This window comes from Trachemys scripta, chromosome 10 (genome assembly GCF_013100865.1).
Source record: "Trachemys scripta elegans isolate TJP31775 chromosome 10, CAS_Tse_1.0, whole genome shotgun sequence".
NCBI classification, from domain to species: domain Eukaryota; kingdom Metazoa; phylum Chordata; order Testudines; family Emydidae; genus Trachemys; species Trachemys scripta.
Genome location: NC_048307.1, coordinates 4,466,000 through 4,485,562, shown reverse-complemented (window position 1 = coordinate 4,485,562; position 19,563 = coordinate 4,466,000). Strand labels below are relative to the sequence as shown.

At 45.1% G+C, this 19,563-nt stretch overlaps 1 protein-coding gene across 1 annotated transcript in view; it reads left to right on the top strand.

Moving 5' to 3' along the window:
- The first annotated feature begins 6,691 nt into the window (after positions 1–6,691).
- Positions 6,692–19,563, top strand: part of LOC117883824 — a 40,545-nt gene continuing 27,673 nt past the window's right edge. Inside the window, exons 1-8 of the mRNA XM_034783613.1 lie at positions 6,692–6,696; positions 7,437–7,540; positions 8,679–8,797; positions 13,204–13,368; positions 13,807–14,015; positions 14,458–14,564; positions 17,622–17,830; positions 18,932–19,090. Coding sequence (XP_034639504.1) covers positions 6,692–6,696; positions 7,437–7,540; positions 8,679–8,797; positions 13,204–13,368; positions 13,807–14,015; positions 14,458–14,564; positions 17,622–17,830; positions 18,932–19,090 — 1,077 coding nt within the window. The remainder of the gene's footprint in view (positions 6,697–7,436; positions 7,541–8,678; positions 8,798–13,203; positions 13,369–13,806; positions 14,016–14,457; positions 14,565–17,621; positions 17,831–18,931; positions 19,091–19,563) is intronic.

Below are 19,563 nucleotides of genomic sequence, written 5' to 3'. Positions count from 1 at the left end.
CATGGCAGGCCCTCAGCTGGTGTGAACCAATGCACTTCCGTTTGCAATGGAGCGATGGTCATTTACCAGCTGAGGTTCTGGTCCATCTATCTTAGGGACTTGCATGGCCCCTGTTACTATAGTATTTCAGTACCTCGCAATTGTTAGTGTATTTATCCTCACAGTACTCCTGAGAGGCAGGGCCGTGTTTTTATCCCCATTCTACACATGGGGCAATTATTCTCCCAGGATGAGATTTTTAAAGGTATTTAGGCACCTAGAGATGCAGATAGGAGTCGAGTGGAATTTTCAAAAGTGCCTAAGTAGGTTAGCGCCTAACTCCCTTTGAAGAAATTGACTACAGACAAACTAAACCATGAGTAATGTATTTACTGAATGTTATTGGATGCTCTACAGCACTGATCCAACAAAGGAACCATATTTAGTATAGTTCCATTTATCCAAAACCCAATTATCTGAACCTCTGCATTATCCAAATTCCTTCCTTGTCCCCCATGTAGTTTGTGCTGGGGGACAAGGAAGAGGTCTAGATAATGTGGAGGTCTGGATAATAAAGCAGAGACCCCCTAGCCAGGACTGCAAGGAGGAACAGGACAACGAGTCCTGGACCATGGGGGAAGTCACCCCACTGCTGAATGGATCCTGCCCACTCGATTATCCAAATTCCTAATTATCCGACTAAAATCCACCTCCCCCCTGCTGCTCAGATCATCGGGCATGTACTGTACTGGCAAATCAACCTGATTCAGCAACTGACAGAAAACATTTGTCAAATGAACTGTTTGCAAGTAATTCAGCTGGTGGCAACTGACTCCCAGTTTCTTTGTTCAGAGCAAGCTCTTTAATGTCAGCATCCCTTAGCTTTGTAGATATTACTCTGTATGCACACTGCTGTAGCTCGGCATAGCCACAATAATCTCAATGGAGCTATGTTGACCGAGACCAGCTGGGGCTCTGGCCCTTGGGCACCCAGCACTTCCCCAACCTATGTTTTATTTAAAGGGGCTCCGTGCACTGAGAATACCCGGGGAAGCCTGGGCTGGCTACACACGAACTTGGGCTCCTTCAGCACTTTGGCCAGTTATGGAGAACTGATTGGCCTCAACGCAGACTTCAGTGCTGTAAGTATCCCTAGAGCCAGAGGCACGGGCAGAGTCCTCTTGCCAGCGGCTTGGTTTTCCTTTTTGCTGCTGGCACATGTTTTGCTGCAAAAGAACCAGCCAATGGTTTTTGCGTTTGGTTTCCTAGGTCGATGCAGTAGCGGGTCTCAGCCCAGTGCAGCTAGCTTCTTACGTGCTGGCAAGTGACGTTCTGCGGGACAGCGACAAAGCGGGCAAGGTCTTCGGCTCTCTGAACTCCCACACCGTTGGGGAGTTTCTGGATGCATTCAATGCCGCTGCCCAGCAGGTAAATATATCCCCTTCCATTCAACAGGTTGGAAAGCACAATGTAGGCCTCAGGCATGCACCAATGGTGGACTTGACCTGCTAAACATAAGGAGATTCCTTCATGTTTAGTCTGGGCTCCCACCATGGGATATATACAAGTTCCATCCTTGCATGACTACTGCTCTGCCACAGTGTATTCCCACATGGATTTCAGCGTTGTCAGAAAAGTTAATCAATGTAAATGTACACACCTAGGAACAAAGAGCATGGGCCATATTTACCGGATGGGGCACTCTATCCTGGGAAGCAGTGACTCTGAAAAAGATTTGGAGGTTGTGGATAATCAGCTGAACGTGAGCTCCCAGTGTGTCGCTGTGGCCAAAAGAGCTAATTCAATCCTTGGATGCATAAACAGGAATCTCGAGGAGGAGCTGCTGGATTCCTGGGTCCAGTTCTGGTGCCCACAATTCAAGAAGGAGGTTGATAAACTGGAGAGGGTTTAGACGAGAAGAGCCACGGGAATTATTAAAACATTAGAGTGATAGACTCAAGGAGCTCAATCTATTAGCTTAACAAAGAGAAGGTTAAGGGGTGACTTGATTACAGTTTATAAATATCTACATGGGGGAACAAATATTTAACAATGGGCTCTTCAATCTAGCAGAGAAAGGTCTAGCTTCAACTTCCAGCCATTGGATCATGTTAGACAAATTCAGACTGGAAATAAGGCATAAATGTCTAATGGTGAGACCTGCAGAATGAGGTGGAGAAGGCCACATTTTGAGTGTGCATTTGCACACACAATTTGCATCTTCAAGAACCATGATCTGGATGCACAGCCATAGTAACCCCCCACATGCAGATGACCAGGTCATCGTCTACGTGGTTAAGCATGCAGTTACCAAATTTGCATTCACTGCCGGAATTACCGCACATGCAAATTAGGTGAGGAACTCTTGTCTGAACAGCATGGCCCATGGTCAATCTCATGGCTGAGGAATGCATTTCTGGGACCTGAATTTGACTCCTCAATGCCAGGGCAGCAGGTATCCTTTGATATTAAGCTACCACTCTCCAGTAGCCAGTAACAGTGCAAATTCTAATGCTGCTCTCTCTCTCTCTTCTGATTGCAGCAGCATCTCTCTCAGCTGCCTCATGCTGATGTGAGAAGATTCATCCTGGGCGAGATCTTTTGCCATTTAAGCACTGTGTTTAAGCTCTTCACCACTGAGGACTATGCCGTCTGGTTCGGGGAAAGACTCACTCTCTTCCTGAGCAGCCTCGAAGCACAGAATCTTGGCTTTTTACCTAACGACATGTCGTGCGACTCCCTCGCAGCCATGTGCGTATCCCATCCATATCTAGCTCAGTGCTACCCATCATGGAGGCCAGAAAAAATGTCTTAGTCATACAGAGGCCCTCTGTTTCATTCTAGCTGGGGAACCCAATCACTAAGCTATGGGAGCAGCCTCAACACTGATAATCATAGGTGGGGTTGGGAAGGAACTTTCCCCCAGGTCAGATTGGAAGAGACCTTGGGGGTTTTTCACCTTCCTCTGTGGTGTAGGGCATAGATCATCTACTGGGCTCATTTGGGCATAGAGTGACCAGATGTCCCAATTTTATAGGGACACTCCAGATATTTGGGACTTTGTCTTATATAGGTGCCTATAACCCCCACCCCCATCCCGATTTTCCACTCTTGCTATCTGGTCCCCGCCACAGGCATAACCCACTAACCAACTCGCTGCCATTGCAGGAGGCTTGAGCATTGGTGGCCCTTCAGTCTCTCCTGTTCTTTACCTGTGGCACACAATAGTTTAGTCTTTTGAGGACTGAAATGCTTTAGTCTCACTAAAGTCACTGGGCTCAATACAGGGGAATCAGAGTGAAATTTAATGGCCCTGTGCTGTACGGAGGTCAGACGAGGCGATCTGATGGGGCCCGAAACTCTGTGACACTAACACAAAGTCAGACCCGACATCAGACCTGAGTCTCTTGTACGGAGGTGCTGAGCGCTGACCGATAGGCTCGTGCTATGCTGACATATCAGTGACCTGTAAGAGGCCATGAACTGAACTTCACAGGGGCTCCGAAGCTAAGGCGCTGCTCTTCTGCCATACACCAGTGGGCCGGTGAGGAGGGGGAATTAGAGTGAGGCCTTCTATCCAAATGGGAGACTCTGAATGAATCAGGGCACGGCCCAGTTAACTCCTGTGAGGAAGGAAAAAGCTGCATTTGTCCTGTGACACGTTCTGGGTCTGTTCCTTACTATTCTGTACTAGCAAGTCGAGCAGAGTCCTTCAGCTCACCTGGTAGAAGCCTTTGTACTTACAGGTAGAGTGTGGGCACTCTTCCCTGTCATGTAGGTTAGCTGACAGTAATCTGGACACTGACCTTTACGTTGTCCCAGTAGCAAATGAAATCTCCATATTCTGCAGAGTGAAGATCCTGAGTGACCATAAAGCGAATGGGACATATGAGAACCCACAGGACATCTTCTCATTTATAAAGAGAGTTCTTCACTTCCAGCTGCAAAACTCAGGTAACAAAGACCTAGGTCCTTTGGATCGCTGCGTCTTAGGACAATGGAAAGATGGCAATATTCAGGCACTGCATGATCTACCACTGTTTAAGCAGACTCCAAGGTTTGTTCTGGTTTCTAGCAAAGGACAACTGGCCATAGGAGACCAGTCTCCTTTTACTCCTCGCCATCCACCAGGCTGCCCTCTGGGGGCATTGCTTTGAGAGGGGCACTCTCTGTCTATTTTGAAAACTAAAATCTTTCCTAGACTGTGCAGAAGGTTGCAGTGCAGAAGCACAGGGTTTAAACCAGGACTAAGGTGAAAAATGCTTCATGGCAACTGATCATGCAGCGTGTATAGGAGATTTGCAGCTCCCTGATTCCTGCCTCTTGGAATCCCATTGAATTCAATGAGGTCTCAACGCATGTACATCAGAGCAGAATTTGATCTCTCTCTAAACCCTTAAGGTTTGAATGCCAAACTGGAAGCCCTGCAGCATGGTCCATGGTTGTGTTTTGTCACCAGTGAGGACTCACAGTGCTAAAGGCCTCAGCTATTCAATACAGAGAAGAATGGTAGTTTTCCTGACGCTTTCCTTCCCTTCACGTAGGCTCGGCCTGTGCTCAGGGAATCACCACAGACAGGCAATGGCTGCTACAGAATTTTGGGCTCTTCACTGTTTATGGCTCATACTCCGACTTCATCACGTTAAACAGCAGACTTCATGGGGTAAGGGCTAGATTTGAAACTAGGGCATTTTGTTCTCAGTAGGAAAACAAGCTTACATTTAATGGGGCGGGGTCCAACCAGATTAGGTCAGCATTGTTTGACTCAGCATTGGAGCCAAAATTAAACCTCGGGGGAAGGGGAGAAGAAAGATTTCAGTTTCAAGCTTCCAAAGATGGTTCCTGCTAAGCAGGCAAAGAAGACACTGATTTTAAAGCACAGACCATCTCTTGGGAGTGTCCTCTCCAAATCATTCGTTTAATAGGATAAAACCATTGTCCTGGCAATTGCTCACAGCCAAATGATACACTTTGCCCCTCAGCTAAAAATGCTCACTGGATCTGGGTTCAGATTCCAAACATGTCAAAGTTCAGGGGCGCTGAGATCTGGGAGTCTGACGTGGTTCTCACTTACCCGTGTTCTCTGTCTGATGCAGCATGACTCCCTAGACCTTTTCTCAGCAAGTACACTGGCCCAACTGTCTGCTCAAAGCAACACCATCTATAACACCGCGGCCATCCAGTTGGTCTTCGAGACAATCAGAAGCAAGGAGGAGCCACTCCGGCACCTCAGCACTTACCTGGATGATCTCAACACCCTACTGCTGAAGGTAAATAAACAGATCAACTACATTAGTAGAGTCTCCTGGGTTCATACACATGCTGCTTGTGTATCTTTCATGCTAGCAGAACTGACGCTCACTCTGGGACCTTCGTGGCCCCGAAACAGTAGATCTACCAGATGAGCCAGAAAGGAGTTTGTCCCGGCTGATGCAGTAGGAGCTGTGACATGTTTGTTTATCCCAGCTGGAATTTAGTCTAGCCCAAATCCCTGAGAGCCTTATTCTGGCCTTGCTTAGGCAAAGTTCCCACCTGTCCTCCTGCACAAAGACCAATTAAAAGGGCTTTCCTCAGAGGAACTACACGAAATCTACTGGGATGCTTTGGGGTTCCAGTCGAGTTTTGCTGCTGTAAAGCTCCGCATGAGGTCCCTGATGCACCAGCTTGTCTGCCCGGCCAGCAAACTCTGCAGGATTCTGCCAGTCCAAACCTTGCCTAGGGGGTAACGTTCAGTGAACCCCAGCTCCTGAGATCCCCGGAGACATCGCTCTTCAGTGTCCGGCCCTCGCATTGCACTCTCACAGAGGTGAGAGGTAAGCCAGTTAGTAGCCGCTATGTGAGATGCCATGTGCGTCCATGTGCGTGTGTTTACATGCACAGACTTTCTGCTGCTTGTGCTAGGACACCACATAACTCTGGTGAGTTGTAGCTGTCCTCACAGTAACAACAAAGGAAAGCAGACCAACCTGAGTGCATTCAATTATCAAGGTTTTATGGGATCTATGACTTGAAACCACTGACTCCGAAACCAAAGACCTTAGTGTGAGAGCAGCCCAATTCTCCTCTCACTTACACCAGTCTAAATCAGGAGAACGTCCATGGAAGCTACCGACGTGTACCACTGGTGTGATGAAGAAGAGATTCAGGCACTGACTATCTGCTTTGCTGCCCAACTTTGCCTATAAGGAAAGCACAACCTGAGACCCTCACCCCACACCAATTTCCCAAAACCTCTCCAAGATCACCCCAATTGGCTCATGTTTTCACCTCTTATAGCAGGTCAGGGAGGAGGAATTGTGATCATTTTGCCAATTTTTTCCTGCCATTCTTTCCACCTAAAATTCAAGATGTTTCAGCAGCTCTGCTCAGTGCCTGCCGTTCATTTCTCTTTCCTGCCTCAGAGCTCCGGTTTGCTAGGGAATTCCAAGGTGCGAGACACCATGCTAATGATGTCAGCAGAAATGGTCTTCCCAGAAATCACGGCCTTGTCCCTGGAAGGCACAACCACGTGGCTCCACAGACTGAACTTGCTGCTCGCTGGTGTAAATGCAACAACATTGGAACTGCTGCCTCTGACTATGCCATGCCCATTTTACCAAGCCATGTGAGTACTCGCCTCTAGGGCTGCGTTCTGTTTTGAGTTTTGTTTGCATAGCTATTTGGCCAGGGGGTTCATCCTGGACTATTAATGTCACTCTCCAGTCATTTGCCGATGACGTAGTAGTGCCTATCCTTTACCTCCTTTTCCCATAGAACCAAAATCATTCATTCAGCCCACAAGTGCAACGGGTACTGTATTTCCTTAGAGGGGGGTACTGAGTATAAATTTTAACATCGCCAGCATTCAAATCCAGTTCATAAAATGTGTTTCCAGCAGAAAACTAAATCGTATTTCCCACCTGTAACGGGGAAGTCTCAGCAGAACATAGACACCGATTGCTTGGGGACAGGGACAGAGATTCTGAGCACAGGACCCTCCCTTTCCCATCTCGCTCCTTCAAGTCTCTGCTGCAAGTCTTTGGCACGGGTTCCCATGGGAGCCCACTGCTGAGTCAGGCACTTGGACACTGTTGAATAACAGGAGATGCTCTCTTCCCTCAGAGACTGAACTATATGCTTCTGCAGTACTTTCAGTCAACAGAAAAAGGGACCGGACTTGGAAACCAAACCTCAGTCTGTAGCCTTAGAAAAACATTGGCTAGAGGGGTGGGTGGGCGTATAGGTTTGTGTCATCCCATGGGAGTGAGCTAGGAAGCTGTGGTACACAGGAAGTGGGACCAGGGATAAGACATTTCAAAGTGTTCCATTCACACCTTCTCACATGCCCTTACCCATGACAAGTTCCTGCCACTGTGGCTAACTGAGGATAACAGATAATAGGCAGCCAGTCCTGTACTCAGACACGCTATCACACCGGAATGGAAGGAATTTGAGTGACATATGGTTTTATTTTGTAGCATTAACGCCGTTGGTGGAGTCTACTCAGAGTTATCAGCCAGGAAGAGGCAAGATGTCTATGGATTTCAGAAGGCCTACCTGACTGCACAGTTCACAGACTCAGGTAAGAAGCGCGCACAGTAGGTGACGTTACGGAGCTCATTCTTGTGATTTAGACAGCCTTGCACTGGAAGGAATTCTACCCTCTACGACACAGTGGCTTATCTGTCATCAGTACAGTAACTCCTCACTTAAAGCCGTCCTGTTTAATGTTGTTTCGTTGTTACGTTGCTGATCAATTAGGGAACATGCTCATTTAAAGTTGCGCAATGCTCCCTTCTAACGTCTCGTTTGGCAGCCGCCTGCTTTGTCCACTGCTTGCAGGAAGAGCAGCCCGTTGCAGCTAGCTGGTGGGAGCTTGGAACCACTGGCAGCCCCCTTATCATCTCCCCCTATCAGCTCCCCGCTCCCCTAAGTTCCCTGTGCAGCAGCTGCCCAGTAGGCTAGCAATTGCAGCTGTCCCTCCCCCCACTGCCATGTGCTGCTCCTGCCCTCTGCCTTGGAGCTGCTCCCCGAGACTCCTGCTTGCTGTGCGGGGGGGGGAGGGGAGGAAGAGGAGAGCTAATGTCAGGGTGTCCCCCTCCCCCCTGCTTCTGCACCCCACTTACCCCATCTTCCATAGAGCGGGGGGGGGGGACACGACAGGGCTCAGGACAGAGGGAGCTTGCTGGCAGCAGCAGCTGCAGTCTCAGCAAGCTGATCTAATTAACAAGGCAGCGTACTTAAAGGGGAAATGCGCATCTCTCTCTCACACACAGAGTGTGTGTCTCTATCTCTGTCTGCGATGCTCTCTCCCCTCCCTCCATTCCTGCTGCCTTGTAGACTGTGAGAGTTAACCCTTGAGGGCTCAGCCGAGTGCTAGTTCATCATTTAGCAGTAAGGCAACCCTGGGAAATATCCCACCCTCTGACTCCTCCACCTCAACCAAGCTTCACAATCATCATCCCTGTGGACCAGTATTCAATTGTTTGTTTAAAACTTATACTCTGTGTGTGTGTGTGTATAATATAGTCTTTTGTCTGGTGAAAAAAAATTCCCTGGAACCTAACCCCCTTATTTACATTAATTCTTATGGGAAAATTGGATTCACTTAATATCGTTTTGCTTAAAGTCGCATTTTTCAGGAACAGAACTACAACGTTAAGTGAGGAGTTACTGTAACATGGTCTGTTGTTTAACCCTTTGTATTCCAAACTTTTCAGGCTCAGCATGCAAGGATGGAACCCACGGGACCAGAGACTGGCTGCAAAAGAACATGGGAGAGTTCTGTTCTGTGGCTCAATTAAGCGAACTTCAAACCTTTTACCCAGACATTGATGGAGTAAGTTTTTCTAGCCAATGTGCTGAGCAATAGTAAAAGCCTCTGCTCTCTTCCAAGCAATCAAAGTAGCTTCGCGGGACCCGCATTTACAATGTTGAACATAAGAAGGATTCAGATTTTTAAGGAAGATGATTTTTTCCCCTCTCCTTTTCTTGGGTTCTCTTGGCTTTTCTAAAATGGCTACGTCTCCCAAAGCAGGGATCAGCTTGGGCCAAGGTGGGAGAAAAATATGAGCGGTTAATATGAGGTAATATGAGAAGTTAAATTATCTTCCTTGCTGCTTGCCTTTTTCCTCAAAAACCTGTCTCTGATCAAAGATAAGAGTGAGCGTCCTAAGTTATCAGAACATTTTCAGATACCCCAATGGCCACGCTTGCAACATATCTGAAACACAGATGTATGCTCTTTGTATAGAGACAGGAAGGCCTATTTTATGTATTAGAGATCCCATTTAAATCAAGCTGGTTTCAAGGCTCTGGTATGTCTGATTCATCTGGACTTTGCCAATCCTATTTGCCTCACACATTCTTCAAATTATAGCTTGCCTTTGAAAGGCACTACTAGCAGCGGGGTGCTGGAATAGTAAACACACACACATTGCTCCAATTGGTAAGATAATTGTCTTCAACTTTTGTCCTAAGTTTAGTCTAATCAGTAGCAATGGGTTTTCTAACATGAGCGTTTACCACCTAATTTGTTCCATGGAAAGTGATTGTTAAGATGCTGACCGTACAATGCCAAAATGATCACTAGGGCAAATGTGTGTTAAGAAATGAAATGACCAATAGTAACAGATGAGTCCAACAATAACTGCATCCTGTCAAAATAATATTTGATGGGAGAATATACATACTTAAATGTAACCATGCAGTTGGTTCTAAAGACAGAAATTACAGTAATGGAATACTTTAGAAGTATGACTTTAAATCCATAAATTCTGCTCATATTATCATGTGAAAAGTGAGGATTTTTTGTGACCTCTTCATATGATTCTTTTCAAAACTGTGCATAATTGTAAAATACCTGAAATTATGTTTATCCTTGAATTTCACCGATGCTCTGTAAGCCAGTGCTAACATTCATGGAAATGTTGATCTTGTTTCTAAACAATTTTATTCTGTGTGATTGTATCTGTCTACTCATCAATAAAGATTAATTTTAAAACAACTGATTTAGTATGTTTCATATTGTTTTAAAGCATTCTTAATATACACGTCGGCACTGATAGTATTTAAAATTACTTTGAACTACCAGGTTTGTAGTGGTACAAAAACATAATGGCAAACTGGTTGCTACTGGTTGAACTAAACTGTAAATATTTCTGTTATCTCATAATACTGATCACAATTTGCCAGTTTCTTAAAGAGATCAAGAAGGTACACCACTTTATCACACGCCATTTTATTAATAACACATGAATACATGCTCCATTTCGATATCTTTATATAAGGAGGATGCATTAGCCAATAAAACTTTGCACTCTAATATTTTTAGCAAATGTTAAGTACCAACTATATTAGACCTTCACCACTTTGCATCAGTTTACCTCTCTAACGGAAGTTCAGTTAGAACTTCACAACATTGTTCTGTTCCAGTCTCGATAGGTTCTTATACGACACTGATCACCACAGTGTCAGAACACTTTCCAGTAGTGCATTAAGCAGCATGACTAGCACGTGAGCTGCACCAGTGTATCAGTTGGATATCGACACTGATATGCAGGCTATTAAGGCATTACAAGATGCAACTTTTCTCTTTTTGATGTACATGGATATGATGCATCACAGTCTTCATTTCCAGTGCAGTAGCATTAGAGCATTTCAGTCTGATCATACACGTTGGGCTATCACTGCCATTGAGCGTGCACAGCTCTGAAATGGAAGGTTTCATCGGTAACTCTTATGACAGCCATTCATAAAAAGAGTCGTCTGTCAAAACATTTTCGTACCAAGAACATTAACTTGAAGAAACTGGCAAAGTGAGGTCTCTGCATGTTGCACTGATTAAGGGTCATTGCATATTTATTTCTCTTGGAGATGGGCCTGTATTAGAACCCCAGATCAGAAACCCATCAGACGTTGGGAAAGGCCAGATTCAGCTGAACTTCTTGCCTCAAGTCTTTATCTTACTTATTAGTGATGATACATGAAAAGAAAACAACCCAGCTTGACTCTCAGATCCCAGGCTGAGTTTGCCAGGTCAGCAGTTAGAAAAAGACATATTTTTTTCCCTGGGAGCAAAGCACGTTATGTATGGGAATAAAGAAGACATGATAACGTGACTCCACTGCCATTTTTAAAGAGGCACCCTTCAGAACAGAACTGCACTTTAATTGTTCTAACATGGGGAACCAATGAAAAGATAAGATGACTGGGACTAGGAACAACATCAAGCCTTTAACTTGTTAGAGGAGAAATTGCTTCCTGCACCAGACACAGATCTTCAGCGTCCATTCGCTGTGCTTTCTGTTTATATTCCCGTACAACTCACAATACGCTAAGGATTGTCCACAGACACACACACACACACACACACACACACACACACACACACGCAGATAGTCCCTGCCCTGGGAACTTACAATCAAAGAAAACAAGGTCCATATGATGATTGGGGAGAAAGGGGCACAGTCAGAATATATATAATGTTTATATACACTGGAGTACTTTTGGCTTTAGCAAATAATTACACATCACCTATATCTAAAGGCCCTCAGCCTAGCAGTAATTAGTTGGCCAATTTCTTGTCAGTATCATGTAAGTAGGTCTTGAAGGAGGAGAGGGTGGTGTCCTTATGGAACATTTCTTTGAGAGCATCCATGCTTAAGACGGCAGGGTGGAAGAAGCAGCAGACAGGTGAGGAGTCAGGGCAGACCAAAGGGAGCTGGGAGGGGAGAGGCGATATGATGAATGACAAGGTGGAGAAGTAGGGAGGGTAGAGCAAATGGATGCTACAGACTTAGACTTAGGGGGCAGTGCAGGACTGGATTGCTGATGAGGAAGGACATCCCTTTGCTAGTGCCAAAATGTCACTGAGTGATATTGATACCGCGGTTTCTTTGGGGGAAATGATGACGAAGCTCTAACATTATGACAATTACCAGCTCCTAAGGATATTACTTTAGAACCGACTCTCCTTCAGACCTCCAGAAACAGAGAATAGGAAAAAAAAAAACCTAACTAAATCCATTAGGAAAAAAGGAAGTTCCACTGATGTGTAATAACCCATCTACAGCTAGACATAAACGCAGCTTTTGAGATTCTCCCCTCAAAGTCTCTTGAAAAGAAACTCCCGGGATTTTATATCCATCGTCTTCCCATCAAACCTTAGGATCAGACTATTCACTCTTCTCTTCCACCCTTCAGACCAGGGAAATGAGGGATTCTGAATCCTCTGCCCTACACCACATCTGTTTTGCTGTCAAGGCCAGACTGTCCCTATCTCTAAGGGCAGGTCTTCACTACGGGGGGGGTCGATTTAAGATACGCAAATTCAGCTATGCGAATAGCGTAGTTGAATTCGACCTATCGGAACCGACTTACCCCGCTGTGACGACGGCGGCAAAATCGACCTCCGCGGCTCCCCGTCGATGGCACTTACTCCCACCTCCGCTGGTGGAGTAAGAGCGTCGATTCAGGGATCGATTGTCGCGTCCCGACGAGACGCGATAATTCGATCCCCGAGAGATCGATTTCTACCCACCGATTCAGGTGGGTAGTGTAGACCTAGCCTAAGACAGAAAGGTCAGACTGGTGATCAGTGCCCACCAATGCTTTGTTTACCTCGACTCACTGATGTTAGGACAACTGTCACCAACCTACACAGACCACAATGTCCCTTTACAATCTTATGGAGGAATCTGCTTTAAAGCCTGATCCCCAAACTGTTTGCCCAAAATACTCATTTTCTTCCCCAGGAGTCCCAGTCCTGGAATAAGAGCAGGCATGGCTCTTGGAAGACTTTGCAGAGACCTTCTAGGTAGGGGACTCCATGTTGCCCTTACAGGCCAGTTCCCCAGCTGGGTTGACTTTGACTTCACCGGAGCTTTGTCAATTTACATGAGCTGAAGATCTGGCCCACAGAGCTTGCCTTGCGAAGTGGTGACCCTGCAGGGAAGTGTCACCTTCCGGAGACAGTTTGGAAAGTTGTCATTGTTTCAGACATAAACTTACATTGATGGAATGAAGGAACCAAAAGCTATAGGGGTAGCAAGTGCACCCAGTTGTTTTGAATTCCATGGGGACTGGCCCACCTGCTTTTCCTGCAGATCCCCAGGCGCTGTGTGATTGACAGGCCATGCTTCTTGCTCGTCCTGCACTAATGGGGTGGGGGGGTCCTCCCTTCTGGGACATCCCACCCACCAGCATGAACGCTCACTCTTACGGTGCACCTGTGCTTGTTCTTAGCTTAAAGCGCTCGATGTACTGAGCCCGGAACAGATGGCGCAATTAACTGTGAATCTGACGCTGAACAGCCTGGAGGACACACTGCTAATCCTGGCCGTTCTGGACCAGAGTTCGTATTACACGATCTATAGATACATGAGGGAGTTTAATGTGTACGCGCACCAGGTAAGGCGCTAAAGAATCCATCACGTCTTCAGACTTCTATGTCATGTTAATTCTATTATTGTGGATGCGTTTGGTCCTATGTCTTGTTAGAACTGTCTTAAGCATACTGCTTGCCCTCCCCTTTGCTCTCTACACACAGTGACACCCTCTACATACAATATACCCCTAGGGCTGGGAATAGCTGGGAATGGTTAAACTTCAGGAAAACTTGAATGGTTCAAGGCACTGGGTTGAAAGCTACCAAGTGAGGCAGCAAATTCCCAGGCATGGGAGTTACTCGGGGGTGAGGATAGGTGACCGACTAGCATAGCTGCTTTAGGAATAATTAAGTCAATCCTACCACAGTGCAGGGGTACGAAATAGGTGATTCTTTAACAATCTCTTCCAACTTCAACGGCTACACGATCTTGATACACATCTGCTTTTTCCATATTGCAGGCAAACCTGACTTCCTTGCCCAATGCTTCGGTTAGAGATTCAATACTAAGGACTGTGTTTATAAAGCTGAGATCCAAGTTCCACCTTTTCCTGACAGAAATCTGGGCAGACTGGTTCCAGAAGCAATTGCCCTTATTGCTCCCTGGTATAAATGAAACCTATCTTGCATGGCTGGGTACTAACTTCTCCTGTGACTCCTACCAGGCAGTGTGAGTATTACGATCCAGGCTGCAGGAATTGCAAGTCAAAGCTAGTATTCCTGCTGAGAGCGCTAAGAAGGAGGTTTTGCTTTTCTGAGACAGCGTTCAATGTCTTACTCTCTCGGTAGTAGGCAAAAGCACGCACGACTTATTAGACAGAATCAACATGTGGAACTGTTTTCTTTTTTGATTTTGTAACAGTACCGCAGATTCGGAATGCTTCCAGGAAGAGTGGAGAATAGTGTATGACATTTTTCCTGTAGCACCTACCATTAGAAACAGCATGCTTTGTCATCCTTTTCTTTATTTTTTCTTCAGAATCTAAAGTCAAATTAAAGAGAGACGACAGCCTCCGATGATACCTACCAGGATGATGCAATGAGGAGACACCTGCCTTTAAAGCTAAACCAGCCAGATTCCTTTCTCAACCTCTCCTCTTTTGTCTCCTCAGAGTGAAAGGGTTTAACATCGCCTATGAATCTCTCTCGCCTTCCAGCAGGACTGATATATACAATGGTTACATGAAAACCTACCTCAGTCAACAATCACTTTCAACAGGTAACATCCGTACAGGAGTACACTGATAGCTTTTAAAATTAAATGGGACTTTTGATTGATTGTGATCATGGACTCTGAACTCCTGCATAACACAAGCCATAAAATTTCATCCAGTGCATTCAGACCAGTAACTTGGGATTGATCTAGAATATATCTTGTAGAGCAGTGATTCTCAAACTTCTGTACTGGTGAACACTTTCACATAGAAAGCCTCTCAGTGCAACCCCTTCTTAAATATATAAAAAGTGTTTTTAATTCATAACACCATTATAAATGCTGGAGGCAAAGCGGGGTTTGGTGTGGGGGCTGACCGCTCACGACCCCCCATGTAAGAACCTTGTGACCCCCCTGAGGGGTCCCGGCCCCCAGTTTGAGAACCCCTGTTTTAGAGAGATGTCCAGTCTTGATTTAAAGACTCCAAGTGCTGGAGAAGACCTACCATATACCTGTAGATCAGCAGATGGCATTTATAGCTTCCTAGAAAAGAACTTTCAATCTGAGTTTCTTGGGGCATGTTTCCCCCCCCTTAAAACCATTACAAGGAAATCAATCACAATTTGGAAGCAATAAATGCATCAGTGGCTTAAGGCACATATGCTCTGGAATTCTCCAGAAAGAAGTTATTCATCCTAGGCAACATATTTGCGGGCTCCGATTCTCCATTCCACCCAAGTAGCACTTTGTGTAGCACCCAACTCTACATATACAATGATGGGGTGTAAATTAGCTGTTACCACTCGAGAGAGAGATCTTGGCGTCATTGTGGAGAGTTCTCTGAAAACATCCACTCAATGTGCAGCGGCCGTCAGAAAAGCGAACAGAATGTTGGGAATCATTAAGAAAGGGATAGAGAATAAGGCAGAAAATATCATATTGCCTCTATATAAATCCATGGTACGCCCACATCTTGAATACTGTGTGCAGATGTGGTCACCCCATCTCAAAAAAGATATATTGGAATTGGAAAAGGGTCAGAAAAGAGCAACAAAAATGATTAGGGGTATGGAATGGCTGCCATATGAGGAGAGATTAAGAAGACGGGGACTTTTCAGCTTGGAAAAGAGACGACTAAGGGGGGATATGATAGAGGTCTATAAAATCATGACGGGTGTGGAGAAGGTAAATAAGGAAGTGTTATTTACTCCTTCTCATAACACACAAACTAGGGGTCACCAAATGAAATGAATAGGCAGCAGGTTTAAAACAAATGAAAGGCACTATTTTTTCCACACAACATGGAATTCATTGCCAGGGAATGTTGTGAAGGCCAAGACCATAACAAGGTTCAAAAAAGAACTAGATAAATTCATGAAGGACAGGTCCATCAGTAGCTATTAACCAGGTGGGCAGGGCTAGTGTCCCTAGCCTCTGTTTGCCAGAAGCTGGGAATGGGCGACAGGGGATGGATCACTTGATGATTACCTGTTCTGTTCATTCCCTCTGGGGCACCTGGCATTGGCCATTGTCAGAGGACAGGATACTGGGCTAGATGGACCTTTGGTCTGACCCAGTATGGCCGTTCTTATGTTCACCAGGATATAGGACAGGAAGGAACCAGGTGACTAAGTTACTTATGAGCCTCCCCCCATTCTTGGCTAGAATGGGGCCCAGTTGATTGCTCATAGTAAATTAGAGCAGCCTCAGGGTTCCTCTAACATACACTTGACTGCAACAGCTGCCTCAAGGCCATTTGATTAGCTGAGATTAGTGAGAGCACTGCACTCAGTCAGGCAGACTCACTCCCCCCCCCTGCTATTCTCCCTCTGCCTGGGGCTATAGCAGATTGCAGTGCAAAGCTGTGCCCGAGAGTCCATTCTTCTGACACGGGCAGTATTTGCCAGAGGCTGGATCTGGCTGGTTTATAGCCCCTTTACACTGCCATGAAGCATAAAATGGCCAATACCTAAAGAAGAATTGAGCCCTATGTCTATGCATTTTCTTAATATCCTTTTACCTACCATGCAACAGTATGACCCTTGCGCCTCTTGTCTCATGATGTTTCTCTGTAACCATTATTGTGCATCATCTATACACGCAAACGTAAATCCTGGTTTCAGATACGTGGGATTGATTTTATTTGGTCACTAATCCTGCATTCTTCCTCTTTGATTGGTCCAAAATCTAGGAGTCGCTTGTGACAACCACGCAGGGCTCATAAAGTGGGCGGACGTTAATCTTGGGAAATTCATTCAGCAATCATCAGTGCAAGACCTTGTCAGTTTCAATGCAGAATTTAAGAAGGTACTGGCCTGGCACTGGAATTTTCAACTTGTATAAAGTGTTAAATGCCGACATGGTTCCCGGGTTCATCATTCATGGTCTCGGTGTGTCATGTGAGCCTTGACAGCAACAAACCTCAATGCTACAGATGAAAAAGGGCCACCATTAATGGACAAAGGGCCAATCCTGCAAGAAGGTGCTGTGAGGTGTCGAGCACCCCTCTTCTCCCACTGCTCAGCACCTCACAGAATCAGGCCCACAGTATCCCAGGTTGCATCCTGAACTGTGTGGGGAAAAAACATCCCTCCTTATAGGCTCTGAAACAAAGACTCCTATTGACCTCAACTGGCTTTGGATCAGACCCATATCAGTCTAACATTATGAAATTAATTTAAAACGTTCTTTGAGATCAACTCACCTGTTAACTACAGGTAATGTTGCAATAATACTGAGTATTACAGTCTCTTTTCCCCAAAAACATTTAGGCTGGGATAACTGGCAGTTTGACTCCAGCTGATGGGGGATTGCTCCTGCCCAAATCAGATGGAATTTTGAAAGCTTATGTATTCTGCAACATCATATGTATTCTAAAGAACTTGACACAGTACATGGATGTTTCTGTATCTGCTGCTAGAAGAGAACCACACGGAAAGAATAAAATCCACATGTTTGGGGAGATATTGGTTGCTGGAGTGTAAATTGCTCCCTGACCAATCCCTTTCAAACGAAGCAGTGTGAGAGTCAATGCTACATCAAACCTGGCCCATTTCATGGCTCTCCAAACATTTGTAACCTTCTACATTTTTAATTAAACTTGATTTTTTTCGCTTGCTTCAGGCCAATCTGACAGAGTCCCAAATTACCACAGTGAACATTATGATGCTGACAGCTGTTTGGAACAAACTCAGTTCCAACTTCTCAACCTTTACGCCTCTGGATTGGAGACATTTGTTCCAAGAAGACTTGCATGCACTACTTCCCAGCATGAATTCAACCTATCTTCATCTCCTCCCGGCCAACATCAGCTGCTCCTCTTACCAGGAAATGTGAGTATCTGCCTGCTCACCGTTTCAAGCATCATGCTGACATAGGAAGATTTCTAAGAACGATTTTCCAGGGAGTTTTTTTTAATCAACAAGGGAGATGAGATTTGCTAATCCTTGATAGCCCTTAGGAACATTCCATTTCACACTTTTCTTTACCTAACTGTAGCAGGATTTGGAGTCATTTGGAGCTCTGAAGATAATAATAGGGACAATTAAATAGTTGCCAGAGCAAATCGCCGTCAGCTAAACAGGTTGAATGTACTTTCATAATAGCTTCTGCCTTACATTGCAGAGTGAAGGGATTTAGCCTGGCCTATGAAGCTTTATCGCCTTTGAGTAGAACTGACATTTCCAATAACTACATGAAGATTTACCTGACTCAGCAATCTCTTGCAAAAGGTGTGTTTAAAATGGTTCATGCGTCAATCTTTACATTCTTTCCTGCTTTTCTTCAAAACAAAGAGCATTTCAAATGTGGGTTGCCTCTTTCGTCATCCAGGCTCTCCATGTGCTTTGAACACCACTGGAGCCAGCGACTGGCTTGAGAAGAATTTCGGCCAACTCTCCTCCAGTGTGCCCATCAGAGACCTCCAAGCACTATATCCAAATGTCACCATTGTAAGTGCCTGAGATCAGAACTCTCTTATTTCATTCGAACAAATCTTCTGTCTCTAGCTACAGGAAACGACGACATCCGCTGTCATTCCCACGACACGATACTGTGCTATTTTTCTGCACCAATATTTTGTGCTTAGTTTGAAAAGAACTGAATACAGATACATTTACTAAAAGTTCATTGAATCATAGGATTTAAAGCCAGAAGGGACCATTATGACCATCACATTTGACTTTCTGGAGAGCGAAGGCCACAGTACCTCATTCAGTGCTTTTTGCCTCAAGCCTATAACTTCTGCTAGAGCTAGACTATAACTTTTGGAAAGATTTCCCATCTTGATTGGGTGAAATCAATCTGTGTGATCATAAGATTTCTTGACATGCTCTATGTACTTTCATGTATTATCTCGAACATAATGAAATAGAATCAATGCTATTTGCAAACACTGTAATATTATCTCCTATATCTGGCTTTCAAATATGTAGATTGACATCATTGGTAAGACAAATCTAAATGAGGTGGCCGAGCTTTTGGCCAAACCAGAGGTCATCGCTAACAACACCATGCTTGAGAAGATCGTCCTGTTAATTCCGCCCAAGAACATTACCCAGTTCCTGAATGCTGCCATGTCTGCTGCTAACAAGGTATTAATTGATTCAGAGGTTCACATTTTGGATTACATTTTTCCTCCATAGCATAAAACTACAGAATGGTTAATGCACAGTAAATACTGGTCTTCTGGTTCTCTTGTGGTCATGCAATATTTAACCATTACATTTGAATATATATTGATATGTAAATAACATGCAGATACACTCATAATCTACTAAGGATCATTGTGCCAGCCAGAGCGACCATGGGTGATGGTATCGCACCAGGAGGTGTGTAGTGAAGTTCCCAGATCTGTCTCAATCCCGGAAATCCAGGAATCTCTGGGGCAGCCCCACAGTGCCACCAGAGTGGGTCATGATATGTATGGAATGCAGGGAATTTAAATTATAGGAGACAAAATAATATGTATATATTGTGTATTGTGGAACTTTCTCAGAGGAATCTCATGAATCACATGCATTAAGACCTGGAGGGTTGGTTGTGATTGACTGACCCAGCTCTAAAT